This window comes from Parasteatoda tepidariorum, chromosome 11 (genome assembly GCF_982258835.1).
Source record: "Parasteatoda tepidariorum strain Cologne lab strain chromosome 11, Ptep-v5.0, whole genome shotgun sequence".
In the NCBI taxonomy this organism is placed as follows: domain Eukaryota; kingdom Metazoa; phylum Arthropoda; class Arachnida; order Araneae; family Theridiidae; genus Parasteatoda; species Parasteatoda tepidariorum.
The window spans coordinates 83,382,832-83,403,328 of NC_141765.1; the positions used below are offsets into that span (position 1 = coordinate 83,382,832).

Genomic DNA, 20,497 nt, shown 5'->3' on the forward strand with positions numbered 1-20,497 from the left:
TACACAATTTAAAGTGTTTTCCATGGTCTTATATGTATGGCAAAACTCTATTTCATGACAAGTACCGGAAGTACTATATATTAATCAAAGACTATGAAAATGTTATTATTTCTTTCACAGCTTGAAAACTAAGTTAAAGTTCAGAGGTTCATGCATGAAAGGGGAAAATGAGTGAGAGGCATTGCTCTTCTAATTTGGTTGCGGTCTACTACTCACTAAATGACGATCTTTTAGTAAATACGAGGGTGGAGTAACTTAACGGAAGCGGTTGCCCGATACTTCGAGAATGAAAATTAAAGGTCACAACAAAGTACTTCGGCCACGTCTTCTTGAATAAAAAATCAGTTATATTTGTTCAAATATCTTTTTAATAACTAAATCAATACGGTACCTATTTAACTTTCTCAACTCTTACTTGAACAAATTGCAAGTAGTTCGAAAAAGTTAACGAGTTTGAACTATCATTTTTTTCGACACTGAAGACGGTTCTTCATTATAAAATCAAAACTTCTACAACAGACATACTATGTTTTCGGTGCTGTAACTTTTAGTGCAGTATTGAGCTGTAATTCGTGCTTGTGTTGGGTAAGAAATTATTCCTAATAAAGTATAATATTGTTTATAATATGCTAAGAAAAGTTCGTAGAAAAAGATTTCAAAGCAAAGTAGGCATATTTATTTTAAAAAATGTTAGTTAAGGTTTGTTCTAAGGAAGTCTACGAATTCTTTACCACACGGGGAAAGAATTTTGGTAAAATTTCATAATGTATGATCATGACATTTCTGGTGGAAAAAAAACAACGTTAATCTGTTTATTAAAAACCGAAATATACGGTATTTAATTCATTCATTTTGTAATTTTTCTTCTCACTCGGTAAGGATTTACCGGAAATTCTGGTTTTCCAAATTATAGTTCTTTTTATTACACATTTAGTAAGAAATACAAAACTGAAAAGTAAATTTAACCGAATGAATGGTTTTTACGCCATGCTGTAAGATATCATGATTAAATTATCAAATTTTACTGCTAATTAAAAAATGATGTTTTATTATTAATTTTACGAAAATCATTATAGAGCGCTTCGGTAATAATTATCGAGTTATTTGGTGTTCCCATAGAGTCAAATTTACGGTAAATTTTATTATATTCTGGTAGTTTCGAAAAGTTCTTTTTCTCCTTTAGTTTGCTTTTTTTCAGTGTAATAAGTTTTAAGCAGAAACTTCATTTAAAGGGAAGCTGAATCGGCTACTAGCCAAGAAATTTTCTTGCAGAACATTTTTCACAGTGTAGAGTCGCATGCGTAAAGAAGAATTTACTGCTATTTTGTTTACTTTAAAGGCATATGCCTTATAAGAAACCTTCCAAATAATGCATAATTGCCATTATTTGGGCTAGAAATTATTGTTCAGAATTATTTCTTAACTTGATTAAGTAAAGCTAGCTGATAGAAAAAGATTCAATGCAAGATTAGTTTACATATTTATGATAGAAAATGTTAATTCAGAGTTTTTTCTATATTAAAAAGAAACAACTATATAATTTTACGATGATGAATTTATTGCTTTTGAAAAATAATTTTTAATTAAAAAATGTTTATTGAGCTCTAAAAAGGTTAATCCTTTCGAAACTAATTTAATTTTTTAAAAGCTAATAATAAACACAAGTTAAAACATGTGTTTAGCTTACAATTATTTTTAAAGTTATCCTGTTAAAGACCGTCAGAAAAACGTGACACTTTGAAACATTATTTCATTTACGTTTTCCTTACTAATGACAGTCGCAGATCAACATCTCTTTTACAGTTCCGCTTATATAATAAATATATTAGTTTTAATTATTATCATCGTGAATCTAGGATGAAAGATGATGATTATAGTACATGCATTTCTTTTTGTCTTCTGGATTGTAAGAATCCAGGTTAAAGAAAGAAATTGAAAGATGAATTCTTCCTTTGCAGTTATAAGCCTAATGAAACGTGTTCAGTTGTTATAAATAACAATTATTTCTAGCCTTAAACAAAATTGAGACCTACTTTTTCATATTGGATGACATAAAAAAGGGGTTTAGAGACTCATTTTTAGTTATTATGCTCCTGAACTATTTGACCTTCATCAGTATCCGCGTTGTATGCTTTAAAAAACTGGTTGTTTCTTTTAAAGGTCAAGGTTGCTGCATCTCTGAACTAAATGTTTATCTAATTTTATTTTTTTATTTTTTTTTATTTTGTGTCTCACGTAGATTATATAACAAAATTATTGTCCCCGTCAATGACCATTCAATGAGTTAAACTGTCTTTCCTGTTTAAAAAAAAGCAAATTCTAGAGCAATGTCTAAACCTGAAAAACATATGAATATTCATATGTTTTACGATCAAAACAACAAATACAATTAGTAAATTTAACACATTACTATACAGAGTGAATGGGAATTGTCTTACCAAATTATAATGAACAATAACACTTTAAATGAGATAGCAAGACATGAAGAATTATATAAGCACAGTTCTTCATTTATTATTATGTGTTACTATTTTTTTTCTTGTTATTTTATAGATTTCCTTCTTTTTTCATGGTCTACCAGTGTTTCTTAATATCATTTATGTATTTTTGTTAGCTTCTTTCATTAGGAGTAATGTGATACTATGACATGAAACATAATTAAGTGTTTTTGAAATTTTTATTTTAGATGCATGCCAAAACTGGATAATTCCCCTTTTTCCCTGTTCAACAGAATACAAATTATTAACCATAATTTTAATGTCAATTTCGATCTTCCAAAAAAGATTTATTTAACAATATTGGAGTGTTGATAGTAAGAGGATTAGATATATTATTATTGGAGAACTTTATAAACATCTTGTGTGCAACTTTTTTCCTCATTTCTCTATGCTTTGAAGAAAAAAAATTATTTTAATTTTTCTAAAATGAACTAATATTATAATTTCCTAATTTAAAATGATGGGAAAAAAATTCGCTTAACTATGACTTTCGCTGGTTATTTGGTATGATATTAAAATGAACAGCTAATGTAAAATTGCATTGTTCAGATATTATTAAGAAACATTATTAAATCAATTAATTTAAATAAAATAAGATGAAATTCTATATTCGCAATGTTTATATTGACTTAGCTAACATTACAAATTTTGTAAAGTTGGAAGTAACTTAATTGCATTAGTAAGCCTAAGTTGAATAGTACTCACACTATACAAAAATTATTCGTGAATATACTTTGAAACAACATTCATTTTTTAAAAGATCAGTAAATAAAAATTTGGCAGAGCCATACATTTTTCAAATTAAACAAAATACACTTTGAAAATTCCCATTTTAAATTCTAAATCTTTCTTTTTTTTTTTTTTTTGAAGAATATGGTATATTTTAAGATATTATTTTGGAAAAAAAAGTTTTAATTTTCAATTTCACTTTATGAAATTTTTTCTAAAAAAAATTCCTTTTCAAAGAAGTGCATGTCATCGAACTAAATAATACTCTCAATTTTAAATTCTTTATTTCTGGAAAAAATTCTTAAAGTGATGAGATTTTAAATGTTAGGTGTCGATAATTTTTTTTCGTATTGTATTTAGATGAATAAAAGGTCATCGCGAGGCCTTACATTGTAACGGTGACTGAAACTTTAAAAAAAATTGTCGAGAAAGAATGATTTTAACTATAAGAAAGAATAATTAAAACATGTTTTTATTAAATATCCATAAATTTATAAAAATATTTATGATATTGTGACTATAGTTCAATATCATAAATTTGTATAAGTTTTCTTCGGTACGTAAGTAAATCTTATATGTTTAGCACTCAAAAAATCAAGTTTCTATCTAGTATCAAAAATTAAAAAGTCAGTTTTTTAAGGTTCACTGCCCCTTACGTTTTAGTTGCATAAACATTGATTTATGTTATTTTTCGGAGAAAATTATTTTAAATTATGATGCTTTTAAGCGGTATTATAAGTTAATTCGGACTAGTAAACTGCCAGCAGAAAGTACTTTACATAATAATCTTCCTAAGATATAATTGAAATTTATAATTGATCAGCCGCTATATAGCCATAAATCGCACTTTCATATTTTTCAGCTGAGCTATATGGAGAAAAGAAAACAGCCCGATTTATATGCAGTCAATAATATATTTCGATACATTGTACACGTGAAAATTCCGGAAACTTGTAAAATGCCGATCTCTAACGAATCCTTCAAGACATATACGTCATGACGCGATTTTCCCTTTTCGGCATATATGAGATGAACCGTTCCGTCACCAGCAGTTCAAGATCTCACTGACATCATTTCAATTTGGAATGTCTTATTTCAATTTTTTAACATTTCGGCAGTTGAAGTCCTTTATAATTTCGAATAATGTCTGACTTTCAATATGCGCTTCTGGTTTCGAGTTTCTTTTTCTTTTCTTTTTTTTTCTTCTTAAATTTGATCAGGGGTATTGAAATATGTAAACAACTGCGCATGCTCAGGCTTTTTCAAAAGGATACTGCGTGAATTACTGCGCACTGAGCTTTTGTGTATACATATATTGATGGAATGGGAAAAAATGAAATGCTGGTTTATGAGAATGCAGATTTGTGGTTTGCAGTTTGGGGTTTGCTAGAGAATATTTTGCATGTTTTGGGTCAGTTTTGCAATCGTTTTTTGAAATATCGCGAACATTTTATTACAGTTTATTCAGGTACTACCAATGATAATAAATTTGTAAATTTCAACGTATTTAATTGCAGTAAGGATTTTATATGAATTATTAAATGAAATTAGGCTTAACATGGAAAAAAAAAAGCGTTCTGACTCATGCTTTTAGCCAACTTATATTCTTTGAGCTTACATGCCTTCTTCTTTCGCTGGTCGTGAAAAAGTGAATTTAGAAATGTTGGTTTTGAAAAATATAGCTTATCACTATATTACTCCAAATCCCTCAACTGAATTAGATAGTAACAAATTATAGCGTTTACACGTGTGCCTTCCATTGCGCTCAATAAAAAATGCAATTGAAAGATGGCTAAATACTTTGCACCAGTCATTGTTCTATGATTTCACATGTCTGGTTTACAGTGGAAAAGTTCAAAGAATAATAATTTATGGTGTGAGTCACGGGAAAAAATATTCGAAACATGATACTTCGAATAGCTGCGAAAGCGAAGCAAATATGTTTGAATACTTTTGGAATAAACTTTCGTTAATTAATCATTAAAGCATCTAAATTTTGAATTATTTTTAGACTCAGTTTGCATTGTTCAAGTGAAATTTGTTACAGCAAAATTCCTTGGAATACTATTTTTGTTATTTTTTCTTTTTTACTTAAATTTAAATTTTCTTTGCATTTTCTAACAGATTCACAGAAACCTTTCTGAAAGTTTGATATACACTGAAAGAAAAAAAAACCGAATCATGTCTGAATATATGGGGGCAGGTACCGAGCATATAGTTCACAAAAACGTTGCCAGGCTACCAACAATGTCAACCGTTCTCTATCAAAAGGTACCTCCTGATAGAATCGAGTTAACGTAACATATCTTATATACTAATGAATTGGAATTTAATATTTGTAGTGGTAGCTACGCTACACTCCGAAACTAAACCGGCGTCAATGCAATTTAGTTTACTTTTAAAAATAAAAAAAAAATTTCTCAATTGATCGGAAACATGATATTAAATGAAGTTCTGTGAGATTTTCGGAAACTTTTTTGTCGAGTCAAAATTAGCTTCTGAAACTTTTTACAGTGTATCTGAAATGAATATAATAACACTGATACATATTTAATAATCAAATTATTTATTTACTTTTTCATTCACTCACAGGTGTTAAAGCTTTATTGTAGATTGGATGGCATATATACCGGAAAAATATGCAGTAAAATAAAACAAATGTTTCAACATTAATAAGCTGGTTCAACCACTAATATTTCGCCAAAACATTTTTCAGTTTCTAATTTGCAGAGTTTGCAAATGAATAAATTAAAAACATTAGGGAAAACTGAGGATCAAATTATACTGACAAATCAAGTTATATGGTCGAATTTGGTCACATTTGCGTTTAGGAAGTATATTTGTGAAGGCTATTGTAAAGATAATACAGATTTTAATGTAGCATCACAATGTAAAAATAAAGTAAAATCAGTTAAATTTACAGAAAAAACAGAAAACTGTCAGCTGATGTGCCAGTATAAAACCGTTTATTTGACTGAAAAGTACTGTTTTTTAAAAACAGGAGCCTGTTTTTTAAGCAGACAAATACTGTTATTTTGAAAAACACTCTTATTTTTTTTTAAAAAAAGAAACTCCACTATTTAAAAAAATTCTATTATTTATAAAAAATTTCTTATTTTAACAACAAAAAAACAACAACTCATTAACGTCAGCGTTGCGGTCGGTGCGAGACGAGATCTGAATTTGCATGAACAATCAACGTCTGGATTTGAACCCGAGAACCTCTTTTAGAGGTGAGCACTCTGTCCCCAGAGTCATAGTGTGTTTTGTTGTAAAGAAAAATCTTAAACTGTCTTTATTTTAAAAACATGCGCATTGAGATCATATTTAAATGTTGACAACTATATTGACCACCCTTATAAAAATTGACTTTACCAAAAATTATAGTTAAAAACAGATAATAATCAGGTAGAGTATCAATGCGACAATAAATTTGAATCAAAATTTTATTTATGAGATGTTCAAAACCGTAAAATAATTTCTAAAAATTAAGAACAAGTGTAGAAAATAATTTAAATTTTATTTATACGATGGTCAAAACCATAAAATAATTTCTGAAAAGTGAGAACAAGTATAGAAAATTATCATAAAATGATTTGAAAAAAGTTTTTCTTATGGTAAGAAAAACCGCATGGCAAAAGCTGGAATTTGACATTTTTAATCCATTTATGGTCAGAGTGAAAAACAGAGAAAAACTGTTTTGTGAAACACAGCCTCAAATCGTTAAATATACGGAGAAAGTCTCTAAGAAACAGGAATTTTTGCAGCAGGAGGGTAACGATTAAAAACAGAGCAAATCTATATTTATCTTTATACAGTTTTTTTGAGGTAAAAAATATGCTTGTTTTCTTTTCTGTTAAATTTACAGTAATCTGCATAAATTTTTTATCCCATTTTTTTAAAGTAATATAATTTCACTTTATTAAATTTAAGGTGAATGTGGAATCATACATTAGATTTATGTCAATCTTATCTTATTTAGAAATTAGAAATTTTATGCAACATTTTCTCATTTAATAATGTTGTAAAGAGAAATTAGAATGATAACCACACAAAGAAATTTTCTGAACTTTGATTTGGTCTAATTTTAAGGGAGAGGTTATTTAAATAAACCTTAAGAATGAACAATAAAGAGTGAATAATATTCTTAAGCAATTGTGTAATCATTAATTAAATATTTTTTTGCTATTCATTATAATTTGTTCTTGTGCTATTTTTGGGTACAATAAAGATTTATTTAATTATTTTAAATATAAATAATGTTGGAGAAATTAAAAAGAATAACTACGCGCATTCACTTCAATAATTGAATCACACGAAAAAAAATCTTGATGCGAAATTTTCATATCTTTAGTTTTTAATGAACTGAAAGTTCATTTTAGAAGATTTGTAGCACTTTTGAATTTTGACAACAAAACTGTCGGAGTAAATACTACTGGGTTAAAACAAATTTGTTACCTAAGAATATCACATTTTGAGAAGGTTAGTGTCAACGTTTTTAATAAAAGTAACAATTTTCGTAACACAAAATGCTGGTTTAAAAAAATTAAAACCTCTGTATAACAAGAAAAGCCAATTTAGAAACAAACAACAAACAACAGACAAAGGATTTTTTTAGGAATTTTTAAAACAAAAAGTTTGGACATTTTTTGAGTGTATTAAATTAAAAAATAGACGTGCAGTTTGTTTTCACAAAAAGTATTAATTTTTATTTTAGTAATGTGTTAAAAATATAACAATAATTTTGATGGCACTATCTTTTCTCCGTGGTAAATAACTTCTGCGAATGTTGCAATTAAATTTAAACTTTTTCTATTAATAAGCTTTCAAATTAATGCCATTTATTGCAGATTAAATCATCCGCAGATTCAATATTTAGGTTTCAATCGGGTTTGTAAGGAAATACGAAATTCTCTAATAAAAAAATTAAAATTATGATTCAACATTTGTTGTTGTTCTAATCGGTATTTTATTTATACACATTTAACACCTTTTTAATGAAATTTGGTTTAATTATTATTTATAACTTTTCAATTTTACAGTTAAATTTGATTAATTTTCTTCTAATTATTAGTTCTGCTTTATAAAACTTTTTCTATTCCTAAAATTTTCCGAGATTATTACTGGATTAATCAATAGAAATTAAAATTCGGATTTTATTTCAAAATATATTTTTCCATTAATTTACTTAGAACTTTTTTCAATTATTGATATTTTTTATTGAAAAATTTTTGTACTTATTTTTCTGAAAACAAACTCTTTTTTTTTCGATTATTTTCCATTTTTATAAAAATGAAAATTTTCAAACTTCTTTCGCAATTTTACTTTATTAATCTTTGATCTATGAAAAATATCTCAATATTTGCTTTTGTAAATACAAAATTAATTTTTTGAAGAAATATTTTGTTGTTAGACATGAGCGACTCTATTTTGGATCAAAATTAAATAATTACGTGAAAAAATTTTGAACATAATCTTAAAAATGAACAATAAATGTGTGTAAATTTTTTTTCTTCTAAACGCTTATCTGAAATACCCACAAAAAAATAAACTTGTTATTGTTATAGAGAACGGCGCGTAAACTACGTAATTACACTGTAAAAAAAAACTCGGCTACTCTTTTACCAGTATTTGGTGCAAAGTTTCTTGTTATCCTAAAGATTAGTTAATTGAAGGACCATTTTATCTTTGTTACACCATAAATCGTGAAGAATGATCGAGAAATATTTCCATGGTGCAACTGACTGCCCCAAAAAAACGCAAAACGGTGACTGTTAACTAAACGATATTTGTTTACGACGCCCCTCATTACTCGGTCTCGGTGTATCGAGACGACTAATGCCATGTTGTTTCAAGTATCAGCTTATTTAGGTAAATGTTTTATTTGCATTAATTAATGTTCATTTCTTTTAAGTTGCCTTTTTAAATTTGGTTGGCGGAATAAATTGGTTAGAGGTATGTTATAAAATAACCTAATTACTGTAAATAGTTTTGTTACGGTAAATAGCAACCATTTGAGAGCTTTAAAAATACCTAATAATGCTGCGAACAGTTTCTGCTTTCATAAAAGAAAAAAAAAGGAATGAAAATAGATGTTTTGTTTCCTCAAAACACCTTCTTTTGGTGCCACCTTCGACTGATATTTGTATTTGGTGAAAATACCAAAATATGGTAAAATTGAGCTCCATTTTATGTAGCCAGCAAATGAATACCAACTTTTGGTGCAACATGGCTCGGAATTTTTAACGGTGTACATCATTCCTTATTTCCATTTATTGACTATGAAAATTTCAGGAATATAATACACAGGATATATTCATTAAATCGTAATATCAAAGCTTCCAAATTTTATTTCAAAAATATTATCCAAAAATTTTTTCTGAAATTTATTTCATTATACTTTTTGTAAAGGAGAGCTTGTTATGCAGATAAACACGCACAGACATGAAAGAATTCAGCAGGAAGAGCAAAGAAAATTCCATACATTGTCATAAAATTTCAAAATTAAAGAAACTTATTTCAAAGTAGAGAAAAATTCATAATTAAGCATTTTTAAGCAAATACTTACATTTTAAAGATATTACTCATGAATTATGAAGGCCTTCTTTATAATTTATGGAAAAAAATGTAACGTCTTAGGTTAAAACAATAAAACGTGGGAAAACCGTTAATGAGTCATAATGTGCGTCTTACGCATGACCTAGATAGAAAATGAAGTCATTCATACTCTTTCAAAGGTAATATAAATTCTTAGTATTGCGGTTTTATTAAATTAGAATTGGAAATTAGAAAGGAAAATTTACAGTGATAGTGAAAGAAAAAATTGCAATCAATTTTAAATTAAATAGACTTAAGCTTGTTGTTGGACTACTTCTGCTTAGAAACTGTAATTGAAATCATTTAAGAAATCGCTTAAGACATAATTATATAACAGTGGCATGCAAAAGTGCGAAGATCCCTGAATGAGAGGGGCAAAATATCTTATCCAACCAAAAATAAAAATTTTTTAAACTCAAAACACACATTTTAAATTCATTTTGTCATATAAAAATTAACTGAAATTTTTTGCAAATAAAATTAATTATTCTCCAAAGAATATTCTCTGCAAGTCACGGCTATATAATAAATCTCTGTAAGCCCCTATAATGTAATAATCATATTTCATAATAACTTTACATTTATTATTATGAATGGACCGTTTACATTAATTCAGCAATAAATTCACTTTCGTAATATCAAAAAAGTTGATTAAATCGTTTTTAAACATAGTTTACTTTGTGCAAATTCTGTGGAAATAAATAACATTCTGTGGAAATTCTGCGCGGCAGAAAATTCGTGAACATAAGTTTTTAAAATAATGTTCATTTTCAATAGTTTCGTGTAAATTATAATATATATTATATTACTTATGCTAGTTATATTCTCACAAGTTATATCTATTTGGATAAACAGATAAGCGTAAGAAAATAAGATACTTATTGAGTAAGAAAATAAGAAGAAGAGAATAAGAAGAGAAAATAAGAAAAAAAACGAGAAAGTCTTCTTATAGTTTTAAATTATCAATCTGTTGTTCCATTTTTTAACGAATTTATGGAAAATAGGTATAAAGTTATTACCGTAAACAGCATCTTATTATAAAATTCTTCTCCAACTTCAAAATTAAAAATTTTTTTTTAATCATCTCAGACATTTTAAAATCTAAAGCTATGAAAGAGACTATATTTTTGCTGGTGCACATTTATCAATTGAGTATGTATACTCAAATATTATGAACATTAAATATTTCAATTCATTATACTAAATATTTCGAATAGAATTATTATGTATAACCTTCAACTATTGTCTAGCCCTTGGCCTAGCCAAATCTCCTTCATCTGATCAAAAACAGTTCTTTTACAAAGTATTCAAATTAATACTCTTTAGACTTTAAGAATTATAAGTCACTGATTTTATGGTCTAAATTTAACAACTATATAAGCAACTTATTGATTTTCCTTTAGTTTGTCACTATATACTCTCAGAAAAATATATTAAAAGATGAGTCATGCTGTTGGTACATTCAACCCTGATACGATGCAAATTTGCTGCCGTTTACCCTGGGAAATAAAAGTATAGTCCAAACTACTAGAATATGGTAAAATTAACCATATTTCTTACTCTATGGGGAAACCAAAATGCTCGTTAATTTTTATCGAAGGGTAAAATTAACGATATGATTTTGTAAAATTAGCGATAAAATATAATTTTATAAGCTGTGAAAAAATTTGGTAAATATGGTAAATTTGGGAAATTTATACGTGATACCTTAGAGCATGGCATAAAAACCACTAGATGGGTAAAATTTACTTTTTAGTTTTGTATTTTTTTCTAAATGTGTGGTAGGAAGAACTATAGTTTTGAGAACCAGAATTTCGGGAAAATGTTACCATATGAATGGAAAGATTACCAAATGGATAATTTACATACCGTAAAATTTGGTTTTTAATTCCAGAATTATGGCTTTTATTTTTTTTTTACCAGAAATGTAATTACCATACAGTATGGTAATTTTACCAGAATTTTTTTCTTCTTGCATAATCAGGCGTAAGAAATATAATGCTATGATTAAATTTAGGACCATTACGCTAGGAAGCACGTTAGGATGTTATGGTTCAGCACGCTTTTAAATTTATAACTGTGTACTTAATTTTAGAATCTAATTATTCATTTAATTATTAAAATGCTTTTATTGACAATGCAAATGTGATAGATATGGGCTACATTCATTTACCATATTTAAAAACTAACCGTACAACTTATTAATTATTGTTTATTTTATCTTTCAACTACGAACTTGTTTTCATGTCTTTAAGACAGCTTATATTAATGATACTATAATAGTGGTGTGCTAAAATTACCGCCACGTATATTGTTATTTTGATTTAATTGCGATAAGAAAGAAAATACAAATTATTTTGCGTTTCACAACAGTCATATGCTTTCGATACAGTACAGTTTTAAAAGCACATTTTTCCGTGGCAGGAAGTAATGCTCTACAAGTAATGAAACTATTTTAGTCGCTACTTTTTTTCCCATTTTGTGGTGTAGTATACATTTTTTTTTATAAAAGTAGTATAGTGAGCAGCAGTGGCTCAGGGGATAGAGCGCTCGCCTTCCAATGAGGTGAACCTGGTTCGAATCCCGGCGATGGCTGGTTGATACGAATTCCGTATCCGGCTTGCACCGACCACAATGCTGACGTGAAATATCCTCAGTGGAAGACGGGTTAGAGTCCCTTTACCGTCAGGCTAACCGTGGGAGTTTCTCGTGGTCTTCCTCTCCATGTAACGCAAATGCGGGTTAGCTCCATCAAAAAGTCCTACACAAAGGCAAATTTCTCCCAATATTTGATCCAGGAGTTGGATTAGATTCAAAATTACAAAACTACGGAGTTGAGCATTAGTGGTCGTAAACCCAAAAATTGGGTCGGCTGTTCAACGACGCGGTTATAAAATAAAATAAAAAGTAGTATAGTGAGTAGTTCAGTAAAAAAAAATAATTTGTTGCAATTTCAGATAACCACCTTTAACTTTAGTTTAGTTAAGAAATAAGGTTCTAACAAAGCAAGGTTCGAATCTGATTGATGCAAATTCTCACAGGTTTTCACTATGGACGCAATGAAAATGCCTCTGTAGTCGAGCGTTAATAAAAATTACTTCCTACTAACATTTAAACTGGCCAATGCGAATGATAGCTAGTTTATTTCTTTGTCCACACCTTCAAAAAATATTGACAATTTTTATTTTAATGAAAGAGGCCACATTTTCTCTGTAATATTCGATGCACTTTACATCTTAGAGGAAATAAAAGAGCATTAAACACTTAACAAAATTGCACATTTTAGATAATTCCCTAGCATTTCGTAAATCAAATATTCTCTGTGGAGAAAAAGCATAGGAAGTTGAAAGTTAAATGACCGATTTCGTAGAAAATGGTTTAGAATAACAAACTAGATTAAATAAATTTAAATGTATTTTTCTTAAGAATCCTTTATGTTTAAATAAGTCAATTTTTATTCAAAACCATTATGATGGGTGTAATATTCCTCTTCTAAAAGTACTTTGTAGTCACAACATTTTAAAAAGTAGCCCGTAGTGAACTGACTGATCGTTAAGACACAGTTCCCAACAGCATCACTGGTTTCAGTCAGTGTGAGGGAGGATGACCACTTGGATCAGTCTGCGTAAGGACCGAGGGTTTGCGGTATTGATCCTCGTTAAACTGTTCTACCGTAAAGTGCTCGAATTCGAGTGCAGGTCGTTGGGCTACCGGAGCGGGGGTACCATCCCCTCTGCAGAGGATCAAAATTGTGATGGCATGTCTTCGGATCATCCCCCAAGGATGTTTCACAGACCGTCGCCAATAGCCCATTGTGCAGCTCTAGTGCGACGTAAATGAACTACAACAAGTTGACTACGAAAAACATTAAGTTTCTTTTCCAACCGTTGCATATTTTAAAAGATTTATGTATTTTTTGAAGTTATCTGTACACGCTAAAAAATTATGGATCAAATTACGGTATAAAGTACCGTCACCTTGAATGCATCATCTGTAAAATTCCTTTTACAGTAAAATCTATTTTGACTATAAAATATTATACCATAATTTTCAGAGTAATATTGATTTAACTAGATTGATTCAGGGATTTTACGATAATTATTACTGTAAAAACTATGGTATATCAGATTTTTTTGTTCCGTAACATGTTCCGGAAAAAAAGAGATTTTACTGCAAAATGTACCGTCATTCTAAGTGCCGGTACTTTCTTCCGTAATTTAATCCAGAATTTTTACAGTATAATTTGTAGCCACCAAATTTTAAAAAAGTAGTTGTAATTGTTAATAAAACAGTTGTAGTTAACTACAAAAAAATTTTTTTTCAACCATTGCATATTTTAAAAGATTTATGCATTTTTTAAAGTTATATGTAAAAATATTCATAAGCTGTTAGAAACTTTCAGATGCTCACTGTTGTATTTTTGTAGATAGCCATGTAACTTAAAAGTTTGAGACTCTTGACTTTTACTATACAGTATGTTCTTGAACCCTTTCAATATACATGTTCGTAGAATAAAAGAAAAAAAAAAGAGTTTACTCAAGTGAATCGTTGACTATTCTCTATTTCATTCTTCCGACTATAAAAGTTTTCACTTCATGCTTCGCAAATTTTATTGTGAAAAAAAGTTATGGAACAACTCTGTAATTTAAAAGGTCACTTCTCTCTTCGTGACAGTTTAACCCTTGTTCTTCCAAGGAACCATATGCGTTTCCAAAACCAATCTAAATATATTAATTTTTATATCTTTTTCTTTGATACTGGGGCACTGAGAAGAAAGAAGTGACACGGTGTTTAGACGTGCGCAAAACTGGACTGAATTGTAAAAATATTTACTTAAATTTCTTTCACTATGTAAGAAAGAATGTATACAGACCAACTGTAACTTTTAAGGAAATAAAATTTCACCGAACAGTCGAGTACTAACAGTGTAGGAAAAAATGTAGGAAAAATTTCTCGTTAAAACCGAGTTATACTCGTAATAACAGTTTGATTTATAGGATTTTTAGCATTAAACTAATTATTCAGCAAAAATGTCTTCGTTAAATCAGAGCTCGTCATAAAAGAATTTGACAGCTCTTTCGTCATAAAAGAATTCGACTGTACTTTATTTTCTTTCACCATATAAGGAAGAATGTATACATTAGACTAATTTTAACTTTAAAGAAATAAAATTACGACTAATACTAACAGCTTATTTTCAAAAAGTGGAGTAAAAACTTCTCGTTAAAACCGAGTTATACTCGTAATAACAGGATAATTTATAAGATTTCGAGCAAAATCAAAATCAAAACAAATTTTTTAATAAATCAGATACTTGCTCTAACTGTAACCAAAGACAAACCATAGAGCATCTTTTATATTATTGTGATCGGTACCGAACACTCCGAAAAAATTATTTCTTCCAAAAAACAGACCAACAAATTTTTGCAGACAAGGTTTGTAGAGAAATTATCAAGATTATCATTAAAACTACTCTTGAGGAACAAATGGAATTAATAAACAAAATTGACAATAACTAAAATTTTAACCTGCTTAATCTAACCACCTTGCCAAAACTTTTTTTTGGACCACATTGCCATTTTAGTGTTTTAATTTGACTTTTAACTTGACTTTGCATTTTATACATGCTTTAGGTTTGTTTACAACCTTTGGATTTTAATACATTTGGTATTTTACATTGCGATTGTATTTTATACATGGTTTTTAGATTGTTATACACCCCTTTTAACTCTTACCTTTTGGTATCTATTGGTATTTTGTCCTCTGTTTTTTTGTACTTCAATTGAATTTACTCTGCTTTACTTGTTGTTCTTCATTTTAACTACCTGTTACTACTTCACCCTCACTATTTTGGTTCCACCAGCAGGATTCAAGCTGGCTTGATTGGCTGGATCCTTTCAATGCCCTATTGGCAAGTGTATACATCTGTGATTTTGTCTTAGTTTTAACTTTTCAATTTTAGCACTATATTCATTTATGTCATTTTATCCTTTCACCTTTTGGCGGTTTTATGAGCTGTATTTACGGCTGTTTTTGGTGAATTGTTAGATTTTTTGTCTTGTATTAAGGGTTCCACCAGCTCTGGCTCACAGCTCACTCAGTTTTTACTGGTTGTCTCAGGGTTCACAATTTTTGTATTATATATATATATATAATTTTTGTATTCTATTTATATGAGGGTTAATGAGTTTTGTATTGTATATATACAGATAATTTTTGTATTTTATTTATATAAGGGTCTGTTGACCTTTTAAATGATTCATTGTATTTGGCGTATGGGCCTATTGGCCTAGGCCGCTGTATATATATTAAATAAGATTTCGAGCATTCAGCATAAATGTCTTCGTTAAATCAGAGCTCCTCATGAACGAATTCGACTGCACGGTAAGTGTTAGGTTTCGAAACCTGTGAAGTTCATAAAAATAAACTAAGCATAAAATTGTATATTCTAGAAAGTCTTCACTTCGAATTTCATTAAGGAATTTTTTTATGACATAAAATCTCATCAAAATGACTTATAAAATATATTTTTCCCATGTTAAAAAAAAACAGGGGCATGCCCTCGAATCAAGAAGTACGCGTGAGGGAATAATCTTTTCCTGTCCCGGCGTCATGAGTATACTTCGAGTCCTATAGCTAAGAAATAAATAACACATTTCCCCATATTACTTCCATAATTAATGAATCCTTCTCGACTCAGCTTGGTAACAGGCCTCAAGTTTGAATCCTAGACACGATAGTCGGTTTTATTACAACTTCCAAAATCTCTCTCGTAGACTGATCAGGGTTTGATGCTTAACAGTTAGGGGACTAACGCCGAGAAGTTTTCCTCACGAATGAAACGAGCTAGCTTTAATTATTAGAAGTCATTTAGTCTTATATATTTCAAAATGGCAAACGTAATATTATATTTTTTCAATGATTGATTCAAAAATTCTCAGTTTTAGTCAAAATTATAAAAGCTAAAAGTGAGCAATCACCTCCGTTTTTATGATGAACTGTTTATGGTCGATGAAAAGACATATTTTTAGGAAAAAAAATCGGCAAAAATAAATTATGAATCTGGATTTTGCCAACCTTCGAGAAGGTCAGTCTGCGACCATTGTAGGACACGCGTGATTTTGACTTGCAGTAAGGCACCCTAAATATTACTCTGTAAAAATAATCATCTATTCCCTTTAATTTTTTCTTTAATTTCGATCAAACTTTAACTCACTGAACTTAATACATTTTTAAGTCACAAAACAACAACCACGTTAAATAAAATGCTCCAAATGGATTTTGTGATGAAAAGTTTAAACTGATTCAAGTAACATTTGTCAAATACTTAAGGGAGTTAACTAAGTTTCAATTTACTATATTTAATTACTGTTATTCAGTGCATCATTCCAGTTTCCCCCCTAGAATGTGGCATATCATAGCGGTTTTGTATCGAGAAATTTTCTGGTTTGATACCTGAGGGCATCTTAAAAAATTTATCAAAGAAATTTGTTATTTCCTAATATATACAATTCACTTTAACCTAAAATAACTAAAGTAAAAAGATAATTCATTTACATTTACTAAATTAAAGTTGGTTAGTTTTGAACTTTCTCAAAAGTCGAAAAAAAACAAAAAATTTTTAAATAATTTTTTTTTTCTTTTTTAGAAAATGCTAAAAATTGATTTTGAAATGTCTTGACAAATTTTTTTTTTTTTATTTCATTCTTATGGAAATGTTCGTTATTAATGAACAGTGATGTTCGCTATTAATGAATATAGTCAAACCTTTGTTAAAATATATACTTAAGTGCTATAACTATCTAAAAATTTATTATTGACCATAACATCCGTTCTAGAGAAATTCGTTAGTGTGGCATATTGGCCATACGTAGTAATATGTATTAATGTTTTTATAAATTAATGTAATTCAACCAAATAATAATTTGAATAAGGTGGGGTATTTTTGACCCCCTAAAGGCTTTTCACGACCTTCAGAAGTGTGATCAGGAAGTTCGATCAGCCTTTTACCTTGTTCAAGGTCGGTAGGTAACGGAAGCCAGTCGCTGACCTCAGAATCTTTTTATTTTGACCTATTTCATGTATTGGTGAAAGCTAATCGCTAATTCAAATTGTTAATTGTACGCACTTCAGGAATTAATTCAAATAACATGAATACACTTAAAGTGTTTCATTCATTTTTTCGGAATGAAAATTTACAGCTAAAGTAATAAAGGAATTGTAACATTTTTTAGCACTATATATATATATATTCATTTCGACCATTTGACCGAATAAAATTGAGGTCTGAATTTTATATACACATACATATGTTTACCTACCTAAATAAGTAACAGAAAGTGAAACGAATGATTGAAGTAAACTTTATTTCTATATTTCTATAAAGATAGCATTCTTTATTTTCATGAAATCCTTATTTCTATATTAATATAAATATATATATATATATATATATATATATATATATATATATATATATATATATATATATATATATATATATATATATATATATATATATATATATATATATATATACAGAGAGAGAGAGAGAGTAATAAATAAATACCGAAAGGACAAGAGGAAAAAAGAGAAAAACGAAGAAAATTTAAAAGGAATTTTTTTTAAATAATTTTCTTCTCTTTATCTCATTATTCTGTAATTTTTTCCATGCATTCTCTACATTTTGAACTTCACTTGAAAAGCATTTAAATTTTGAATATATATATATATATATATATATATATATATATATATATATATATATATATATATATATATATATATATATATATATATATATATATATATATATATATATATATATATATATATATATATATATATATATATATATATATATATATATATATATATATATATATATATATATATATATATATATACAAGAAAACACGAGGAAGGTTAAGAGAAACAATAAGTTTCATTTATTGCGCTTAAGCTGCAAGTAAACAGAACTCATTAGATAAGTTCAAAATGTAGAATAAAACAAAGAGAGAGACTCCCCCCCCCTTTTTTTTTCATATGTCTATAATTTTTCTTTGTTTTAATTCTACATTTTGAATATATATATATATATAAATTGACTACATATATATATATATATATATATATATATATATATATATATATATATATATATATATATATATATATATATATATATATATATATATATATATATATATATATATATATATATATATATATATATATATATATATATATATATATATATATATATATATATATATATAGTTATAATGCTGTAGGCTAGCGTAGAATTTTTGTTCACTCACTTGTAAGTGTGAGAATTTTACTTTAAAAGTTCAGAAACTCATATTTATTCTTCGGATTTCATAAATGAAAGTCGACTTTTTGACCCGAAAAATTTCGTAACTTTCTAAAGAAAAAGAAAAAAAAATTGTAATTTCATTATTAGGCATTTATGTAAAAAAAGAAACTGCTGTCTTACCTTTGCTGTGTTTGTGGACATCAGTGATGCGTAGGAAAGAAGAAAGTCATTCAATTGGAAATGATGAGATGTAGACAATAAATTGAAAGTTCAATTATGACCTCTACTTATAATCGCCCACGTGATAAATTTAGTTTACTGTTATAAATGTTTCGCATCAATAAAAATACTGAAAAGGAATATTGCTTTTAATTTTACTTATGGTTATATAAAAGATTTACTAATTATTATGCAACAATTCAAAATAACGTAGCCATTCTAATATTTAATATTTAGAAATGTAAATATTTCATTCTGCTCTTGTTTTAGAAGTTTTAGACTATCATTTATATATGTATATATATATAGCAAAATGACTTTACATCCTGCGGAAACGTTTATATTAATCAAAAAAATATAAATACACTTACAAAAATCCTACATAAGACGAAAACTACATTACTTTATTATGCAGTTTTAGTCAAATCGATCAAAAACTTGAAATATTATTGAACCCGTGAGTATGAAAAACGGAAAGCGTAAATTCCGAACAAGCTCCCTGAGTCTCAAATAATGTTAAAGCTTGAACCGAAGATAAATTTTAAAAGCATGGTGTTAATTTGTGATGAAGTGGTAGCAAATGGTAGTATATTTTACCAGAAAAATTTACGATCTGTATTAAATTACTGTATTTAAATGAATATATTTTTATGGGCATAATTTTATTTTTACGGTCAGTGGCTGTAACACGTTTTGCCACTCACTGAGCGAAAGATAACTCTGAAATGTTATGTAGTGTACTTAAAAAAATATATCAAGATATTTCATGAACTACTCATTAAAACCTGAAAACTATAAAGAGGTGCACTTAATTTTAAAATAGAAGCACATTTTTAAACTTTATTTTCAAATAGAAGTACGTTTTGCTACAAATTTGTGCACATTCAAAACTAATTTGTCTTTTATATTTACAGGTTCTAAGTCTGAGCCATACTATGGAGTAAAAATTGGCAAATTTATTACACATTTTCATAATATTCAAGGGGATGTATATACAGTAGATGATAAAACAATGTTTGTTAAAGGCTTTCATTATGATGGTAAAGGCCCAGGTATGTATTAGTAGCTTAATTCACTTGTGATTAACATTGCAAACAATATTTCCTTACTTAAAATGCATTCAGCGCCAAAAATAATG

At 28.1% G+C, this 20,497-nt stretch overlaps 1 protein-coding gene across 2 annotated transcripts in view; it reads left to right on the forward strand.

Moving 5' to 3' along the window:
* The window catches only part of LOC107448366 (uncharacterized), a 73,089-nt gene that overhangs the window by 14,775 nt on the left and 37,817 nt on the right, over positions 1-20,497 (forward strand). For both annotated transcript variants that reach the window (XM_043054894.3, XM_043054893.3), the window contains exon 2: positions 20,274-20,411. In XM_043054894.3, coding sequence (XP_042910828.2) covers positions 20,274-20,411 — 138 coding nt within the window. The remainder of the gene's footprint in view (positions 1-20,273; positions 20,412-20,497) is intronic.